The following is an 18,602-nucleotide window of genomic DNA, read 5'->3' on the forward strand; positions in this document are numbered from 1 at the left end:
GTGTATAGAGATTATAAATTATAAAGTACATGAAAAAGATGGATTTTGGTTTTATATAGAAGTATTATAATATTTTGCAATTATAATATTTTGCAATTATAACATTTTGCAATTTTAACATCTTTTAAATTGCGTGACAATTTTAAACTACACAAACTGTAATTTTTTGAAAATATTTATTTGAACTGTTGCGACATTCCATTTTCCGGCTTTACATCAGGTTACTTGGTATTTTATATTACAAAAAATTAATTATTTGTGTTTTAATTATCAAAATTAAAAATTTATAATAAGTTTATGATATGCGCTAAAATCTATAACTTATTTTGAAATTACATCTTATTTGAATAATAAGGATTATAACATCCCATCCAATTATCAAATATTCTTCCACATCTACTATGTATAGGTGTCATTAGAATCATTACAACATCTCCCCCTATTTTCCACATTAAGGGACTTGGCACAAAATGAGCACCAGAGTAATAAATTTCGGTACCTAACTGTTTTTTCACCGACGAGACTGCTTCCCGGAGATGGAGAAAGAGTGAGAGAATCTATTATTCCGAGCAAACAATACACACAATTTAGCAAACCAACCTTGAAAGATACAAGCAGCATAGCATACATCTGAACTCCTTCACAAGATACCGCTAAATTCGACTTTGTTCCAACATCAAAACGGACGCAAGCTGGACATTGTCGGCCTAGCTCAACTGTCTCCCCATACGTTATCCCATCCACCAGTTGGAGCACCCTTTGGTCCTCCCTCGATGAAGTTTTGGTTTCCATGTGGGTTATGAGGAGTAGGACGTCCATCAGGTCCCGGGCCTTGAACCTTCCTCGGCTTTGTTCTGATTCCTAATAGTCTAAAAACAAATCTCGCCAACTCTCCGTATAAAACGCCTGTACGATCAAAGAGCTGCAAAAGACAACGCAATGAGTCATTACAATCAATTCAATATACGGCCGCACCTTACCCTACAAATTACTTTCAGTTCCATTAATTGAATACTAATTTATCTTGAAACTATATCAATTTACAGATTGGAGAAATTATTAGAAGTTAAAAAGAGCAGACCTGAAGCATTGCAGTCATGAACATGTGAAACGCCTGGGTGTTCTGGTCTATCAGAATAGATATCCGGCCAAAAAAGTTGACAACGCCTTGCATCTGCCAGTATTGCACACCAAATGGTTACGAATTAAATTCCAAAGATAATATATAAACAGCATTCACTTTAATACAAAAAAAATCACATTTTCCGTTTGGATATCAAATTAAACAATATGCACAAAATGGAATGGCAAAGTCTAAGTTAAATTTGTTTGGTGCAAAGGTATATCATATATATACTATCAAAATCACGCCTTAAATAATCAACCTCCAATCCTGGTATATCAATGCGATAATTCTTAGAAAATATTCTACATTCCAAGTGAGAAAGATAAAGGCAATAATTAGCTATTCACTTCCTCAGGTCCCACATGGTCTTTCTTTCACTTTCTAAGACTGCTAATTTCATTAGATAGTCAATGTCAACAGAGATGCATGTGACAAAATGAATTCTAATTCCAAAATGGTAACAAAGCACAAAAACAAGACATGAGAAAGAACTTTCTTCAGACAGGAGATGACAGGAGATCTTCTGGTAGATGTAAAGTCTATCAAAAGATATGATGATGAATGACTATTTTAAAAGCTACATTCTTCAAACATTATTTGCAATATCCATCTCAAACATACATGAACTCCATCAAATACTGAAGGAATGATGCAACAACAAACAAAAGAAGTTCCGACCTCTTGAGATTTATGAAGAGTTTAGGCTTTGAGAGCTTATGAGTTTTTAGCTATAAAGAAACAGTACAGCAAGAGAGAGAGAAGAACAGAAATAATGAAAATCTTACCACTCGAAGGAAAGAAATCCAAAAGCCAGGTGGAGATGACGGAGCACCATATGGATTATTCGGATCTTGATCACCACCATAAGGCCCCATTCCTCCCATCCCACCCATTCCATAACCACCCATTGGGCCACCAAGACCACCCCCATACATTCCTCCACCATACATGCCGCCACCACTGCCATACATGCCACCCCCATATCCTCCTCTATTATACATGCTGCTTCCATACATTCCACCACCATAAGATCCTCCATATCCACCACCATATGAAGAATTAAGCATCCCGGAACCATACCCTGAATTATAATTTAGGCCAGAGTTGTACCCTGCTTCAGACAACAAAAAAAAAAAGCAATAAGCTCAGTCTCAATATTGTCTTACAAGATATTCCTTTCCCTAGTTTTCATTCCGTAGTTTCTATCCTAAACTAAGATGTCGCATTTCAAAATTATTCAACGACAACAAGCAAAACATGCCTACAAACACATAATTCTGTATAGAGTGACCGAAAAAATACCTCCATACGAGTTCCCGTAAGTTTGTTGTTGCTCCCACGGCCTAGAAGGGACAGGTCTACCGAGAGAATTCGTGTTTACAGCCGCAGTCCTATTAGCAGAAGAAACAATTTCACCCGGTGCTGCAGTTCCAGACGCCTCAACCACATCGCTGGTGCTGCCAGGCGATGGCGGCTTAAAAGGCGTAGGGCCGGACGACGAAGCACCTGATCGTTCCCAAGGTTTTGCAGGACTACCGCCTGCATCCAACAATATAAGTATTCCAAACAATTAATCAGCAAAATTTGCACATACTAATTACAGATTGTTTAATAACCGCAGGATTGTCGATTAATTATCTTTAATTTGAATAGTTAAAGTCAATCTAAAAAAAATTAAAATTACAAGAACGAGAAACCCTTAGAAATCTAAACACAAAACAACTAAAGAAATTCGAAGAAAAAACAGAGGATCTTCGGTCAAAGATAAGATCAAGATTACAAAATTATGAAATCACAAAAACAAAACACAAAAAAAAAAATCGAACCTGACGGCGGTTGGGAACTGGAGTCCATTGACGATGAAAAAAAAAATTAATTGAGGTCTGTCGTTAAATGTGGGAGTTTATCGGTGCGCGTAAAGAAAAGAGAAGAGAGATAAATAAAAATAAATTAATAAATATATAAAAGAACAGAAGGTGTGGGTTTTTCAAGTCCTAAGTCCGAACGGATTTAGTAATAATTAATAGAATTAAGTTTTTTGGTTCCAAAATTAAAAATAGAATAAGTTTTTGGTTTGGTTTTGTTTGGGGTTGGTTGGATTAAATAATATTTTCCACCACTAAATTACGCTCACTTTACCTTTCATATTCTTATAATTATATCATACCCAACAAAATAGAAAAGTAAATCACTAAATTGGAAAGAAGGCCAATTCTTTTTTAAAGTAAAACTTAATTATAAAGCAAGCTGAAATAAATTCTTCTAAGCATAAAAATAATAAAACGTACTATATTATACTCTTTCCGTTCCATTTTATTTGTCCATTATACTATATTTAGATGTCTCAAAATGATTGTCACAATTATATTATATACACATATTTTCCTCTTTTATCCTTAATATTAATAGATATTATTCTTACACTTGGGTTGGCATTTAATATTATTATTATTGTATTGACTATTTTTGTTTTTTCAATATAGTAATTCTAAATTAATTTAAAAATCAAAAAAAGGGTAAAAAAAGAATTGTTAGTATTTAATGTTTTCTTAATATGTGTGAAAATAAAAAGTAGACAAATAAAATGGGACGGAGGGAGTAAAAATTAGTATTATAAAATATTTTAAAAAACAAAGAAATATACATCATAAAGAAATCATTTCAAGCATATGTGAATTTGTGTTTAATAAAATAATCAAAATTTACTTTTTTTTGGATCAAAAATAATCAAAATTTAAAATTTACTTGTATTGGATGCATGCATGGAATAATTATTAAAAAACATAATAAGTGGGTCGGTTTTAATGGATTCGTGGCATCTGACGCATCGAAAAGAATCTCTCATTTTAAATAAATTCCAAAATAAAAAAATTTCGTAAATTTAAGAAAAAAAACAGCCAATTTTGTCTTGTATTAAATCATCATTTCTATAATTTTATACCTCTTCGATTCTTGTCATTTTCACTGTACTTTTCCTCTTCATCTTTACTATTAATTTATAGACAGTACATTTCTGTTTGTTATTTATTATTTATTTATTTATTCTGTGTTGTCGGCGGCGGTAGCGGCGGCGGTGTTGTCCATGGCTGCTAGTGCGAATCCCTCCGGCGGAGGGAGTAATAGTAGTAATAATCAAGAAGGTATCGCAGCAGCAGCATCGGGGCAGAAAGTTCCGTCGTCTACTGCTACGGCCACTGCGAATGGCGGAGGTGTAAATACGGGGAAAAACGGTGGTACTTCAGCTGATAATTCGCAAACGGAAGCGGCGTTAAGACACAGTCCTGGTATTTCCGTTGAGTGGACTTCCGATGAACAGTCTCTTCTCGAAGAATTGCTCTCTAAGTATACACTCACTTGGATTCCTTTTCATGAATTAATTTAATGTTTTTTGAATTTAATGCGCAAGAATTGTAATTCGAATTGTATTTTTTCGTGTGATTTTTTTCAGATATGCTTCAGATTCAGTTCTTCAGCGATATGCAAAGATTGCTCTTCAATTGAAGGATAAAACAGTTCGCGATGTGGCACTCCGTTGTCGATGGATGACTGTGAGTGATACTTCATTTTTAGTATTTAATTTTATGTTTTGTTGATTTTTCAACCGGATTTATTTTCAGTTGAAAAGTCTTAGCTTGAGAATTGGAATTTAATGTAACTCTATATTTGAGAGAATGTAGAGTTTTGAACAAAAAGGTGCTCGGTAAGAGCATTGGAGCAAATCATCACTTCATTCAATCAATGTTAAACGTGTCAGTAACTTGGTGTTTCTAATGAAATTTCATTTTTAACATATAAATAAAACTTAAAATAATACTGATTCGCCGTGTCCGCGTCCAAATGTTCCTTTTTTCCGTGTTGGTGTCCATGCTACCTAATGGATTTTTGAAATCTCAACACTGCGTAATGTGGAGCTCTTCTGTACAAGGGCAAGAATTCTAGTGCATAGAAAAAATATGATATTGATTAAGTAGATTGTAGGAAGCTTACGTATTCATCCGTACTCATGAATCCATATCATCTATTTGGATGCAGAAGTCATGTATATGCTACAAAATTGGACATATCATTAGCCACGCGTTGAATCACCTACTATATTTTTGAATTTTTTAATGAAAAGTGCCGGCTGATGGGAAGTCCCGAGTTGGCAATATTTGTAATAAATGGAATGGATTCCGGATAAAAATATTAGGAATGATGACTTGACGTTTAACTTATTAGAAAGATTCTAATTTTGATTTTTACAAAGAATCTGACTTTTATGGGAGGTTATTTCTTGTTTGATTAACTTTTTTTTCCTAATTCTTACCATAGTTTCATGTTTTTTCCTTAATCTTTCTTGAACGATTCTTTGTTTGTTTTCTTTTATGTTTCATTTGTTATTATGATTTTACCAGAACTGGATGTATTTCTTTATAATTGAGAGTAAGTAAAAAACTGCAAATATTTTGGAATCTACCATTTACTTCGTGTATGCATGTACGTGCGAACTTTTTTTGTTATTCGGATTAAATGAACTAAGTTGCCTTTATTATTTATTAATTTTTAGAAAAAAGAAAATGGAAAGAGAAGGAAAGAGGACCATTCAGCAAGGAAAAACAAAGATAGGAAGGTATGATCTGCAATTCAATTAGTTTTCTTGGTTAGCATAATTACCTAGGGAACGTTGACATGGATGAACGATTTATAGACATGTACATTTGCAAATATTTCAACTTAAAGATGAATACATCTTAGATTAGTACAAATACTTCCTAAAGTAGAGGCATTATTACATGTTCAAACTATTCTGTGATTTAGATTCATTAGTTATTTGTCGTTACATCAAAATTGTGAATGTACGGTTACTTGATTCAAATGTTACTGCTGCTTTTCATGAAACAAAAAGACATCTAATGGAAAATAAAGAAAATGAATATCTTTAAGTCCTTGTTAGTTAGAATTGATTACTGTTAGTTAGGTTGGATCCCTAGCAGATGGGAGTATCTTCACTAGCCCAATAAACTGCTTTTTGGTATCTGGAAGTAAATAACCAAGAAAGGCAGTAATTAAATTTTGCTTGTGGCTTTTGATTGTTGAATATATGGATCTTTACACATTTCTGACATGGAGGAATGTCTTAATGAACCAAAAACATTATATAGGCTATATTTGTAAGTATACAACATGTTCGTTAGCCTACAAGAGTCTTGGCTTGAGTGATAAAATGACCAATTGGCTTCTCAATCTAATTTTCTACTTGTAGCCATTTTATTTTATTGATCCACTTCTTGCCAATATATAAAACCAATTTGGTCCAAAGTATTCCTGTTATTACTTTAGCATGTGTAGTTTCTTTATGTGTGTCTTCCAAAAGTTAAAGTAGTTGTGGGTGTCTATTTCTTAGGAAAAAGCTGCAGATTCTTCAGCAAAGTCGTCATCCCATTTGACGCCTCGTCCTAATGGTCCTCCATATGCTCCACCAATGATCCCTGCGGACAGTGATGATGGCATCTCTTACAAAGGTGGGTTACTTCATATAAATTACCAAGACAAAAGGAGTTGCTAGTAAATTGACATTGAATGCTCCACAACTAGATTACAGTGCACTTTTACCACACTTGCAGTACTGATTAGGCCAGTTCATTCACACCTATTTTTAGTACCATACATGTCTAGAAGCAATTAATAACGAGTTGGCTGTTTTTCCTTGCTATGAATTGATATTGGTTAAATCAATGAGATTTTTGCTTAGGGTCATCAACACTAGTTTGATAATGCTTAAATTTTTCTTGAGCACGTAAAGTTACTTTATCAAGTGATGCTCTTTTACTCGTATCTTATGCTATTCCCTTATTGGTCAGCTGAAACATCTAATAAGCAGAATGATAATTGTCAGTTTGTTTTCCGTATAATAATGGTGTAGCGTTGGTTAAGTGACAAGAAAGTTGAGAAAGAAATGGTGATTTCTGTGGCAATCTCTTGGCAGTTGGAGTTGCTATAGAGCCTTCAAGCTAGAGGCAGATTGTTATGATGCAATTATAGATATAACTTGTTCAAGATAACTAAGAATGTTTTTCAAATACATTTTGTCAAGTCTTCATCAAAGAAATATTATTACTTTCTATTGACTGTATAACTCATTAACTCGTTGATAATGTAACTTATTGGACTTTCAGCAGGTTTCTCACCTTTGCTATTTCATGTTTGTGAGATTTTTTTTAAAATTGATGAGTAGAGGATAAAAAAATTAATGCATTTATGGGACTAATCATACTTCTAGGAATTTTGAATTCAGTGAACCTAGGTATTGATGGCAGTAGTAACTCAAGTACGATGTGTTATATTTTTGTTCAATTTGTTGTATATATACTTACTGCTGAAGTACTGTTTGCAGCCATCGGCGGTGCTACTGGAGAGCTTTTGGAGCAAAATGCTCAAATTTTAAGTCAAATTTCAGCAAATTTTGCATCTTTTCAGGTGATGTGTAGATATGGTTTGGTTGATGTTGCTTATTTTAGAGACTATATGATCTTTTAAAATTTTCTATCTAATTGTGTGCAAAACGCTTGTCTAGCCTGTTATTTGCATTTTCTCTTGCTTATAATACTTCATGGAACTACAGTTTTTTTGATAAGTTTCACTTAGAAGCCAAATAATTGTTGAAAAGTCTTGAAAATGGTTTCTCCTCCATACCCCAATGGCTTTTCCTTATCGGATGAACATTGGCAGCTTACTATGTAAAAACATTGTCCTCAGTCATGCTGACATTTTGTTTTCTTTTTCTTGCAGATACATGATAACCTTAATCTTTTAAGCAAAACACGGGACAACATCCTTTCCATCTTAAATGAGTATGTTATTTCCTCTCTTTATTTTATTCTGTTCTTCAATTTATATTCTGAATATATAGTATTAACTGATGAACATTATCAACAAGTAATGTGGATATCGACCCATTTTTATAATCTTCATGGTATTTATCACTCGTGAGTGCAATAAGCAAAGGTAAGTTTACTAGATGGTTTGTTTCATATGGAAAGGGCATGTATTCTATATCTGCAGACTGCAGGAACTGAAATATTATACCACTTCTTACATCCAAACCTTTGCGTTATATCAATTGCGACCAAACCTTTTAACTTTTACAATTATGTCCCGATTTTAAAGGTTTGTTGCAATTGTATCCAAACCAAACCTTTGCATCCTATTTTTTAAATCCACACTAGTTTCTCACCCAATACTTCCATTTATGCAAAACCACATATTCCTTTATTCGAGAGACTACAGCCATTTAAAAATAATAAATTTGGTATGTGTTTAAGAATAAAATTACTCACTCAGCTTCCCATCACTAAAATAATGTGGAGGCCTTTATTTAAATTGTGGTTAGGAGCGGAACTTATTCCATGAGAAATGTGATCGACATAATTAAGACACTGCCTATTTGATAATCACACTGCAGCTTATGAAATTCCCTTCCATTGATTAGCTTAAAGAGTAAAAGAGAATGTCTAACTGCTCTGCAAATAAACTTGTGACGTTAAAGCTACTAATGGATGCTACTGCGGATAATAATTCCAATCTGAAAAAACTAAAACAACAATCCAGTCTTATTTTCTTGTGACTAAACTAGTATCGGAGGTAGCCCGAATGTAAACTTCAGTACTGCATCACGGTAGTGCAACAGTTTTTGTCTCATAAATCATCTTAATGATTAGGCTTAATGTTACTGACCAAAATAATAGCTGAACTTTGAAACAATTACATCAGGTATTTCTTATGTGGCATCGCTGGACCTGAAAAATTAAATGCAAAAAGAACTTAACCGAAAAAATCTTGAATTTTAAAACAGTTTGTTGTATATACTTGTTCAATTGAAACAAAGATGGTATAATTTTGTTTGCCTTTTAATTTTTCAGGTCTGGTGCCACGTGGGATGACACGTAAGAAACACTACTCTAATTTTATTTAAATTTGAGGGGAATGGTCGAAAGAAAATATAACATAGGGTTCCATTAGACAAATTTGAAAGAATTGGATATAATTGAAAAATATTTTAGACTTTAGGGTCTTTTTTGGATTATAGACCTAATGATTACTAGTCTGTGAACCAAAACTCATCTGCATTTGCACAACTCCAATAGGTTTTCATTTGAGATTTGCATATATAGCCTTTTCAAGTGGGTTTATCACGGACTTGCTTAGCCAAAAAATCTGATTAATATAACTTTTTAAATTCAGAACTTTATGGACAGAGTAATTCTATGGTGTTTAGCAGTTAGCTCCAGAGCTGTGTGTGGATACAAGGAATGATTGGTTCAAAGCTGTGTTATGTGTGTTTGTGAATGTATGTGTGAGTGTGAGTTGCTTTTGCATCCGTTTATTGATCGAGTCTGTATAATATTATGACTTAATCGATTTTGCATTTTTAGCTTTCAGTTATAGCCATTTAAAAAAAAATTATGAAAAAGACGTGAATTTTCGCCACCTAAAGGGGCTTTCAGGTGGCTGAAATTCAAGCGAATTTGAAAAATGGCCGTGATTGAAAGGTTTGGTTAAAATTGACTGCACTTGAAAATGTTTGATTTTTTTAATCATTAAGCTTAATTTGATTATTTATATATGCCTTCATGTGTATATCTCCTGCAACACCTGCCAGTAGTAATTTATGATTTGGTTAATTGGGCATAGAAGTTCAATTCTTAGGTCTAATTTGAACAAGTTATGCAGCTTGAACGACATGCCGGATATAATGAAGCAGATGCCTCCACTTCCGGTGAAGGTAAATGAAGAGCTTGCCAACTCCTTCCTTCCCCAATCATCGCATTACATGAAATCATGATGCAGTGATGAAATTTGTTCACTTGGATCGAGTTATTCCGTCAATCTGATAAGACATTTAGAATGCTTGGTTTCAAATGTATGATGGGAAGGGGGTGTTATTTGGTTATTAACATGAAATCTGTATTGGGTGGGGGATTGAAGCTGTAGCATATGTATACTTAGCTGCCTAGGGAGGAAATTCTGACCGCAAAGGAGATATGCTTGTAACTTATTATTGGAATAGAATAAATTAGTTCATTGGATTGCTTGTAGAATAAATTATTTTGTCTCTCTAATTTGGAATAAAATAGTACTAAATAAGGCCAAGCTCGTAGTTTCGATAAAAAAAGAACCTTCAAAATGGACGTTTTGGCTCAATTTATTCCATCAGTTTTATATTGTTCAATAGTAATCTGCTAACTCGGCTCCTATTTGTTTATAATGCTTCAATCTTTTTTTCCCATGGCTAGATAGAATGCTCATTTTGAAGGCATTTTTATATGAAGTCATGAATTTGACCTTTTTTTGCGTCAATTTGAGGGGCAAAATGAATTACAAAATCTTGCCAAGACATTCCATGAAATTTTAGATCTGCATTAGTGTTTGTGCTTGCCTATTAGCTTTTCGAATGATGGAATTGCTCCCACTTCAGAAACATCTTAATTAATTAGACTTTATACTAATAGTGTAAATGAGCAGCAACGGCTTGTTAGCTATTTAGAATTAGCTTGAAAAATATTTAAAATCAATTTAAATCAACCGTCTGAATTAAGTTTGAACAAAAATATATAAGTGGTGAGTTTAATTTTGATATATCTTTTCTATAATTATATATATTGATAATTTAGTCAATTTGAGTCGAATTTAATTTTCAATTATTTTACCGAGATTTCGTAAAATATAAATCAAGCTCGATAACTGTTTCTGCTACTTTATAGAGCTATTGATTGTCTCCAAGCCACAGTGATTCCCTTTAACTAGTTATTGTATTGCAAACAAACTAGAAATAATATAAAGGTGGTTTACTACTAAACATCAAATAAAAGAACTTTTTAAAACCACGTAAAATTGCACGCATGCCGAGGATTAATCTGCATTATAAAGTTGGCGATTCTTATATGAAATGATTTGACTTATACATTTCTCCACTATATTTTCATATAATCTCAAATGTTCTGAGCAACAAACGAAACAAATTCACCAATCGAAAAGCGATTTGTTGACTTCAGCTCCATGCAATTTCTAAATTTTAACCTTCAACCTGCAAAAGGAACGAATAAACAGTTAAAATCTATGCACAATTAACATCAATTCTTAAATAACCAACTATATGGGTGCTTAGCTAAACAACAGTCCAATGGCAGTATCTATGCTTCAAAATGCAGCTAGAGGTCAATGGACGAAACCCTGATTGTCCACACTTTTTAACAGATACATTGTTCATAGGTTTTAGAGCATACATTTACAAAAGAAAAGCTTTCTGGTCATCGGAACTGAAATGATTAGATAACTAAAGGCCAAATCATAAGGAATTTACCTGATGATACTCACGGGAAGCAAATATTGTTCTTATTGTATTATAATTAGGTTAAATACCAAAAGTGTATAAACATTGAGAGGTTTTTTTTTTCTCTAGCTAATTCTTAGACTATCTGCATTTGACCTCGAGAACTTTTTAACCAGGATGGTAACCAACAAACGAGATCTAGTTACTTTGTGAGAGGACATGCTAATACAACATCCCCAGATAAATTGTGCTTTCAGTCACAGCTCTATGTTAGAACTCCACTAGTAAAATGATCATTATATCACTGAATTGGATGCTATTTCTTCAAGTAGGAAAAAATAAAACAGTGAATATTCTACAAATGTATATCATGTAGATATAGTAATGTAGTAATTGCAGTGGCTAATGAGCACATAACATGGGGTTAGCTTTCTTGAGCTGAGTTAAGCCTTTCAACAGCCCCAAAAAACTTTGTTTCCTGGTTGACCGTTAACCGCTTAACTAGTTAACTGAGTACCGACGTATGTAAATGATCAGATCATATTGATCCTAACCTGGTGAACCACTTAATTAGTTACCTATAGGAGCAGAGTACACAGGTGTGACCAGTTTAAAGCCGTTTGGAATAGTAGGTGTTTATCAAAGTCTAACCAGCCACTCGAATCTACATTTGAAAGGATCGGTGTATACCATATTCATAAACACATGCCGGTTATTCCCCAAATACGAGTTTACGAAACAGTTTCTATCACAATTAATCTACTAGCTGTAGGAATTATGAAATAACAAGTCTTTATTAGTTTAAAGCTCAGAATTAATACCTAATAATCCAAATTAAGTTCAAACAACAAAGAAATAATCACCAATATCATCATTTACTCACTATTTCAACCAAATTTACAACTTTTTAACCTAGATATGAACCTTTGAAAAAAAATTAAAATTGACATAAGGATTAGTTAAAAAAAAAAAACCTGGGCAGGAGATGAATTGGAGTTGACGGAAGATTCAAGATTACGGAGTCTGTCTTCAAGTCCATCAAAATTATGCTTCGTCTATACAAAAAAGTTCAAACAGTAAGAAATATATAAAAAGAATTATCAATTAGAGAATTTTAAATATGAGCTACATACAGTGGAGGAAAGGGTATATCGGTCAACCAAAAGATCTCTCCAAATGAATTGACCAATCGCCGCCGTTGATACTGAGAAACCCACCGTGAACCATACCAACCGTGTCCGCAGCATTTTTTATTTTTCTGCGAACTCCGATCGGCAATTAAGCTGCTACATATGAATTTGCAGTCTCTTTAGGTATAAATACTGAAACCAGCCCTGGGTTTTGAAAAGTTCATGTTTGAGTCCCTATTGTTTTAAGATTAGCAAATCCAGTCTTTATACAATATTCAGTTATGGTTTTATGGTAATTTTTTTATTCAAAAAAATTATTTAATCATTGAAAAATATCCCACATTTGCGACTTTTTTTGTTTGTGGCTTAAATTTCTAAAATTGTTAATTTTAACTAATTTCTCAATTTTAAGCTTTAATTATAGTCATTTGTTTAATTTAGAGTGGAAAAAGGTTCAATTATGCCAATTTGAAATTTTTGATGAAAAAAGATAATTGAAACAATTTAAAAGGAATATATGAACATTTTTCCGTTCTAATTTGAACAAATAGTAAAACGTAAAATTGAAATATAGGTTAAAATTAGCAATTTTGAAAACGATACAAAGTCGAAAAAATGAGGTATTTTTCACGGAAGGAGCCTATTATAATTTTATAAGAAATAATTTGAACTTCTCCAGCCTACATGGTAGATGAATTGCATTAATAGAAATTTATTTACATACAAGTTTTTATAATTTATAGGGCTTATTAGTCAAAATGATGCTGAATGTTTACATCTTGTTTCAAATTAGAATCATAGTTTTTATTTATATCTATTTTTAAATTGTTACTTTTATTTTTGTTGTAGATCAGAATATCTAGCCATTTCATATAATTTAAAGCTGAAGTGACAATCAAATTGGGAACCATTATGTATAAGTTGTATCATTTCATGGTTATCACATTAGTTTCAAATCTTGTAAAAAGGTTGGGCACCCTAATCTGAAACAACAATAATTAATGGTTTTAAAAATACAAATTAAACTAAGGTATCAATTTGGAATAAGATATAAATATTTGGTACCACTTTTGCTAATAATCCACCTTATAGTGATAGATGTATGAATTTCAAATGTAAAACAAATGTCAAAATGATCATTTCATTAAATTAAAAAACACTAAAAGAAGAACATGGAATAAAATATATTAAATAAAATCATTTCAATAATAATTATTAGATGATTAACCAAACAAATGGTTGTGAATTAAAATGTTGAAAACAATAAAAAAAAATCTAGAGCTTACTAAACAGCAATAAAATCCAAAAAAATAAAATGAAAATAGTCATAATAAATGAAATACCAAGATCACCAAATCAAATAGAAATATGAAAAACTGGTACTAATAATCTAATACTCATACTCAGTTCTCATCATTGGTGTCAAATGAGCAGGGAGGAGTATTAGAATCAGCAACTGATTCCTGATAATCAAAATATGCTGATATTTCGTCTTCGTCGTCATCGTCTTGTTGTTGAAGATCACAATTATCTTGATAATGTAGTAATTGTTGGTGAAAATGGCGGTCTTGATTTGGATATCTAATTACTTGTTGGTGTTGCAGCATCATAATGTGGTGCTGGTGAAAATTGTTAGCTTGTTGAAGCTGCTGATCATGCCATGCAAGATATTGATGTGATCCATTGAAGAGAAGTTGATCTTGTTCATTTGTTGGATTCATTTGTGTTAAAATTCTCAACTGCATTATCTCATTTCTCATTTCTTCATTCAATGCTGTCAAACACGAACCGAAAATTGTTGTTAATTTTTAAGTTTAGCTAAAATTACTAAAATAATAAAATCAATTGAAATAGACCATGAATTACAAATATCTGGAAAAGTTCTATTGCTATTTCGCGAGGCAAGGTCACTCTAATATTAAAACTTTATAAAACTTAATCTAGCGTTATTAGTAAGGCTTAATTACTTAAAAATCACCCACCTTATAACTTTTTTTCATTTATACCATGACTTAGGAAAATTTTCAATTGTACCCTATTTTTAATTTTTATGTTTCATCTCTACCCTAATGGGTTGAATTGACCTATTTTCTTTTGAAAAAGAGTTTAAATTAGTCCTTCATTTTTAACCTATATTCTAATAAAACATTAATGTTAATCATTTATGTATCTTGTTTTAATATTTTCATCTTTAAATTAACTAAATAATCAAAAAAATTACTCTTGGGGTACAAACGAAACATAAAAATCAAAAATAGGGTATAATTGAAATTTTCCTAAGTCGTGGTATAAATGAAAAAAGTTATAAGGTGAGTGATTTTTAAATAATTAGGCCTATTAGTAAAGTGAAAGTTGGAAGATATTTTACCATAAGCTGATTGCAACAAGGCATAAAGATGTGTATTTTTTTAGATAATTAGGCATTTATATAGCTAAATTATCTTCATAGTGATAGGGGATAAATTTATAGTTTAAGGAACATAACACTACGAGAAAACAACAAATTATCGATGGAGTGTCACTAACTGACGGGTCGGAGGTTATCGACAAAAAAATTTGTCCAAATCACTTCGTTTCTTTTCATCCAAGTTACTCCTTCCGTAGACAAATTAAGGCGCTAAGTGTGCGCCAACGGATTTTACCGAAAAAACCGTCGGTAAAGGTGGTGTGCTTGAAGCGCCAAAGATGTAAGGCTTAATTTTGCGACGGAATTAATCCAACTTAAGGCAATCATGTGAAAGAAAAAAGAAATGCTTACATTCTTGCAAGTGAAGCTGATGCAAAACCATGCCAGTCTGGTCTTTAAGCCTGACATTTTCAGAACCCAAGCTTCTGCTTTCTGCCTGCATATTTACAAATAAATATATTACATAATCACTATATATTAGCATAAATGGAGGATTAAAACTATAATCTTTTAATAAAATAGTTATTGAATTATAAAATATTATAAAACGGTGATTCAACTATTTATTTTTTAACAAAACGGTTATTATGATTGCCAAACTATAATTTTTTACAAAACGGTTACCAGCTTGTTGCATGGTTGTATTTTTTTTTTGTCTACATTTATAACCCGGTAGCCATTTTGTAAAAAATTTATTATTCTACTATAACTTTTTATAATTGGATAATTATTTTGTACTACCTCCGGTCCATAATATTTGCCGCATTTAGCTTTAACACAAGAATTAAGAAAACAATTAATATGTCTTAATTTATAAATAATTTTATTAAGTTAACCCTACATTGAAACTTATTTACATTTATAACTACTATTTTTATTTGTTTAGTGTATGTTTTTAATAAATTAGTGGGGAAAAATATGAAAAAAAGAACAATTAATGCTCTCTTGATTTTCTAAATGGGACAAATATTATGGACAAATGCGACAAATATATATTATGGATCGGAGGAAGTAACTTTTTATTGTTCCGGTAATTGTACAAAATATATAATCGCATAAATCGACAGAGTTAAATTGATATAATACCTGTAATATGGTGAAATGAGCGTTTAATGAAATTGATTGAGAAATCAATGTTCGTAATCTATGTTCAAGCATATAAGTGTACAGCTTCTTCTTCTCTTTTGCCCTAACAGCTGACATTCGGTTCGCTAATATTCTGTATTCGAATTCATTCCAAAATATTTATTAATTTCCACTTATCAGTTAACAGTAAAACAAATTGGCCCTCCTCAACTATTTGTATAATGATCTGGATTTAGTTGTTATAATTTATGTTGCACGGAAACGGAATATTAATACCTTAATGTTCTGCAGAAAGAAATAATTTTTTTTAATGCAGGTTATGAATATAATTTGTTTGAGTTTTAGAAATATTTTAGTAAAACAAATGATGACCAGCAAATTCCCGGGCAGCATAAATGATCACTTAACTTAACTTAAAAAAAATTAAACTTTAATTTAGTCTTTAAATTTATTTTTGACGCAAGTATAAATTAAAATTATAACTTTAATGAGATCTAATAGCTTAATTATAAATTTAATTTATATTTTTTATTTTTTCACTTAATTTAATTCTAAAACTAAAAATAAAAAAAAAATCTTAAAAAGTTGATAACTATTGAACAATTAATAAATTGAAGTCACTATTAAATCTTATAATAAGATACTTTTATAATATATAGTAAAAATATAAATTTAAAAACTAGTTTTAATTTTTTAATAATCGAATACTTAGTTGATCAAAACCAAAACTGAATAGAAAGAATAAAATGTTAATAAAAATAAAAGTGAAAAATTATAATATTTCAAATAAAAAAAAAAACGAAAGTGTAAATTATGGTATATTCAGGAGATTCGAGAAAAATAAGTTAAGATTAAAATAAAATATATACCTCTTAGCCTTCTTTGGATCATGCATGGCAAGCTGAGCAAGCTTTTGAGAAGACATAGCTTTTCTGATTGAACCAGCTGATTCTCTAGCTGCCACGTAATCATAATCTTGCCCCACACTTTCACAGTCACTGCTCCACCTCAGCAACTTAAACAATACCTCATCCACGTCACCATCTTCCATTCTTTCTTGAATACCAGAATCCCATATTGATGATGATAATAAGCTTTGATGCATATTAGCAGTACTAGTGAGGACTAAATTGTTAAATTGGATATTAGAGGGACTAAAATGATTCATCATAAGTTGCTGAAAATCATCAGCTTCTTTATTGATAATTACTGGGTCTTTTCCCTTCCCACTGTCCATTATAGATTTCTATATCAACATGTACCTACAAGAGGTCAATAATATGCACATTTTAGACCATGAAAATTTTCATATAAATATTTTAAAATTATTAGATGATCATGAAAATTGAATAAAATAATTATTCAATTAGAAAAAGGAAAAAAAAGAACACCAAAATGTCAGCATTTTAATTACAACTAAAAAAAGATTAATCGCAAAAAATCATTAATTATTGTGTATTTGCAATTATAATCGAAGCTTTAAAATTTGTTAAAATCAATCATCAATTTTTATCTTTTACAAATCGAAACATCGAGTTATATACTGTTGAAAAAGTACTGATGTGATTACCATATTCTGGTAGCACAACATCGTCTTTTCAATGAAAATTAGCTTGATATTTCGATTTTGTTAAACTTTAAAGTTTATATAGTAATTATAAATACTAGATTTCATGGTTTAATCTGCTTTTAACCCCATAAAAAAAATACCAATAAAAGAACAAAATTAAGAACACAATTAAATTAAGTTAAAGAATTGATGAAGCAAAAAAAGCAAAATGTGTATTTTATGAGAGAGACAACAAGGCTAGAGTTTGCACTAACCAAGAGATTGACATAAAGGCAGAAGTTAAAAGAATCATTGAGGATGATGGCACATATAAATGTCTTCTTCAGGTCCACTCCAAAACCATTAAATATGTAATTAATTAAGTTGTAAACAATGAAAATGATTTGGGAAAAAAATGTGCTTTTTTTTATATATTCTCTACTACTCACTTTGTCCTCTGGTTTTCCTAGTTTTTTGGTTGTATATGTTTTTAAATAAAGTTGATAAAATAGTGTAATCTCACTATATGTTTATTTTTTTCTAATCACTAAAAAATGTGCATTTTTTTTATTTATGATCAAACTTTTCAAAAATGTTAATTTTAACCTAATTTTGATAATATATTTCAATTGTATCCAACTGTTTAATTATTATTTTTTCGAAAGGCCAATTTTTTTAATTTTTTTTTCCATTTACGATCAAACTTTTTCATTTCATCAATTATAGCCTAATTTTGATAAGTGTATGTTCATTGAAAAAATAGTTAAATTTGGTCGTAAGTAAAAAAGTCCAAAAGTTGGGCTTTTTGATAAATATGCTTAATTGATTATAACTGAAAACTACTTATCGAAACTAAGTTTTTGATAGTTGAGACATAAATGAAAAAAATAAGCAAAAAATTAAGTACTTTTTGAGCGAAAACCTTTTTTTTTCATATATGGAAAAAAATGAAAGAATATGTATTCTTTTTATCTGGCCAATTTTCTTGTTGTACT

General features: G+C 31.2%; 3 protein-coding genes across 4 annotated transcripts; 1 reads left to right on the forward strand and 2 right to left on the reverse strand.

Annotated features, from left to right (window-relative positions):
- Window positions 1-321: 321 nt before the first annotated feature.
- LOC126656230 (peroxisomal membrane protein 13) lies at window positions 322-3,069 on the reverse strand. The gene is made up of 5 exons (XM_050350745.2): window positions 2,953-3,069; window positions 2,429-2,665; window positions 1,912-2,237; window positions 1,082-1,174; window positions 322-922 (listed from the first exon to the last, which is right to left on the reverse strand). The coding sequence occupies exons 1-5, from the start codon at window positions 2,978-2,980 to the stop codon at window positions 713-715; spliced, it is 894 nt and encodes a 297-aa protein (XP_050206702.1). The 5' UTR covers window positions 2,981-3,069; the 3' UTR covers window positions 322-712.
- Window positions 3,070-4,074: 1,005 nt separating this feature from the next.
- LOC126656589 (uncharacterized) lies at window positions 4,075-10,207 on the forward strand. 2 transcript variants are annotated; one of them, XM_050351185.2, is made up of 8 exons: window positions 4,075-4,468; window positions 4,575-4,674; window positions 5,673-5,735; window positions 6,510-6,627; window positions 7,500-7,582; window positions 7,895-7,956; window positions 9,025-9,048; window positions 9,836-10,207. In XM_050351185.2, exons 1-8 carry the CDS (start codon window positions 4,209-4,211, stop codon window positions 9,945-9,947), a joined length of 822 nt encoding a protein of 273 aa, XP_050207142.1. In that variant the 5' UTR covers window positions 4,075-4,208; the 3' UTR covers window positions 9,948-10,207. The 2 variants fall into 2 exon arrangements, with proteins under 2 accessions (XP_050207142.1, XP_050207143.1); XM_050351186.2 differs by lacking the exon at window positions 9,025-9,048 and having other exon boundaries at window positions 4,080-4,468.
- Window positions 10,208-10,996: 789 nt separating this feature from the next.
- LOC126654913 (uncharacterized) lies at window positions 10,997-12,727 on the reverse strand. Its single transcript, XM_050348918.2, has 3 exons — window positions 12,569-12,727; window positions 12,410-12,490; window positions 10,997-11,189 (listed from the first exon to the last, which is right to left on the reverse strand). Exons 1-3 carry the CDS (start codon window positions 12,680-12,682, stop codon window positions 11,178-11,180), a joined length of 207 nt encoding a protein of 68 aa, XP_050204875.1. The 5' UTR covers window positions 12,683-12,727; the 3' UTR covers window positions 10,997-11,177.
- Window positions 12,728-18,602: the final 5,875 nt, after the last annotated feature.

Source organism: Mercurialis annua, linkage group LG7 (assembly GCF_937616625.2).
Source record: "Mercurialis annua linkage group LG7, ddMerAnnu1.2, whole genome shotgun sequence".
Lineage (NCBI taxonomy): Eukaryota > Viridiplantae > Streptophyta > Magnoliopsida > Malpighiales > Euphorbiaceae > Mercurialis > Mercurialis annua.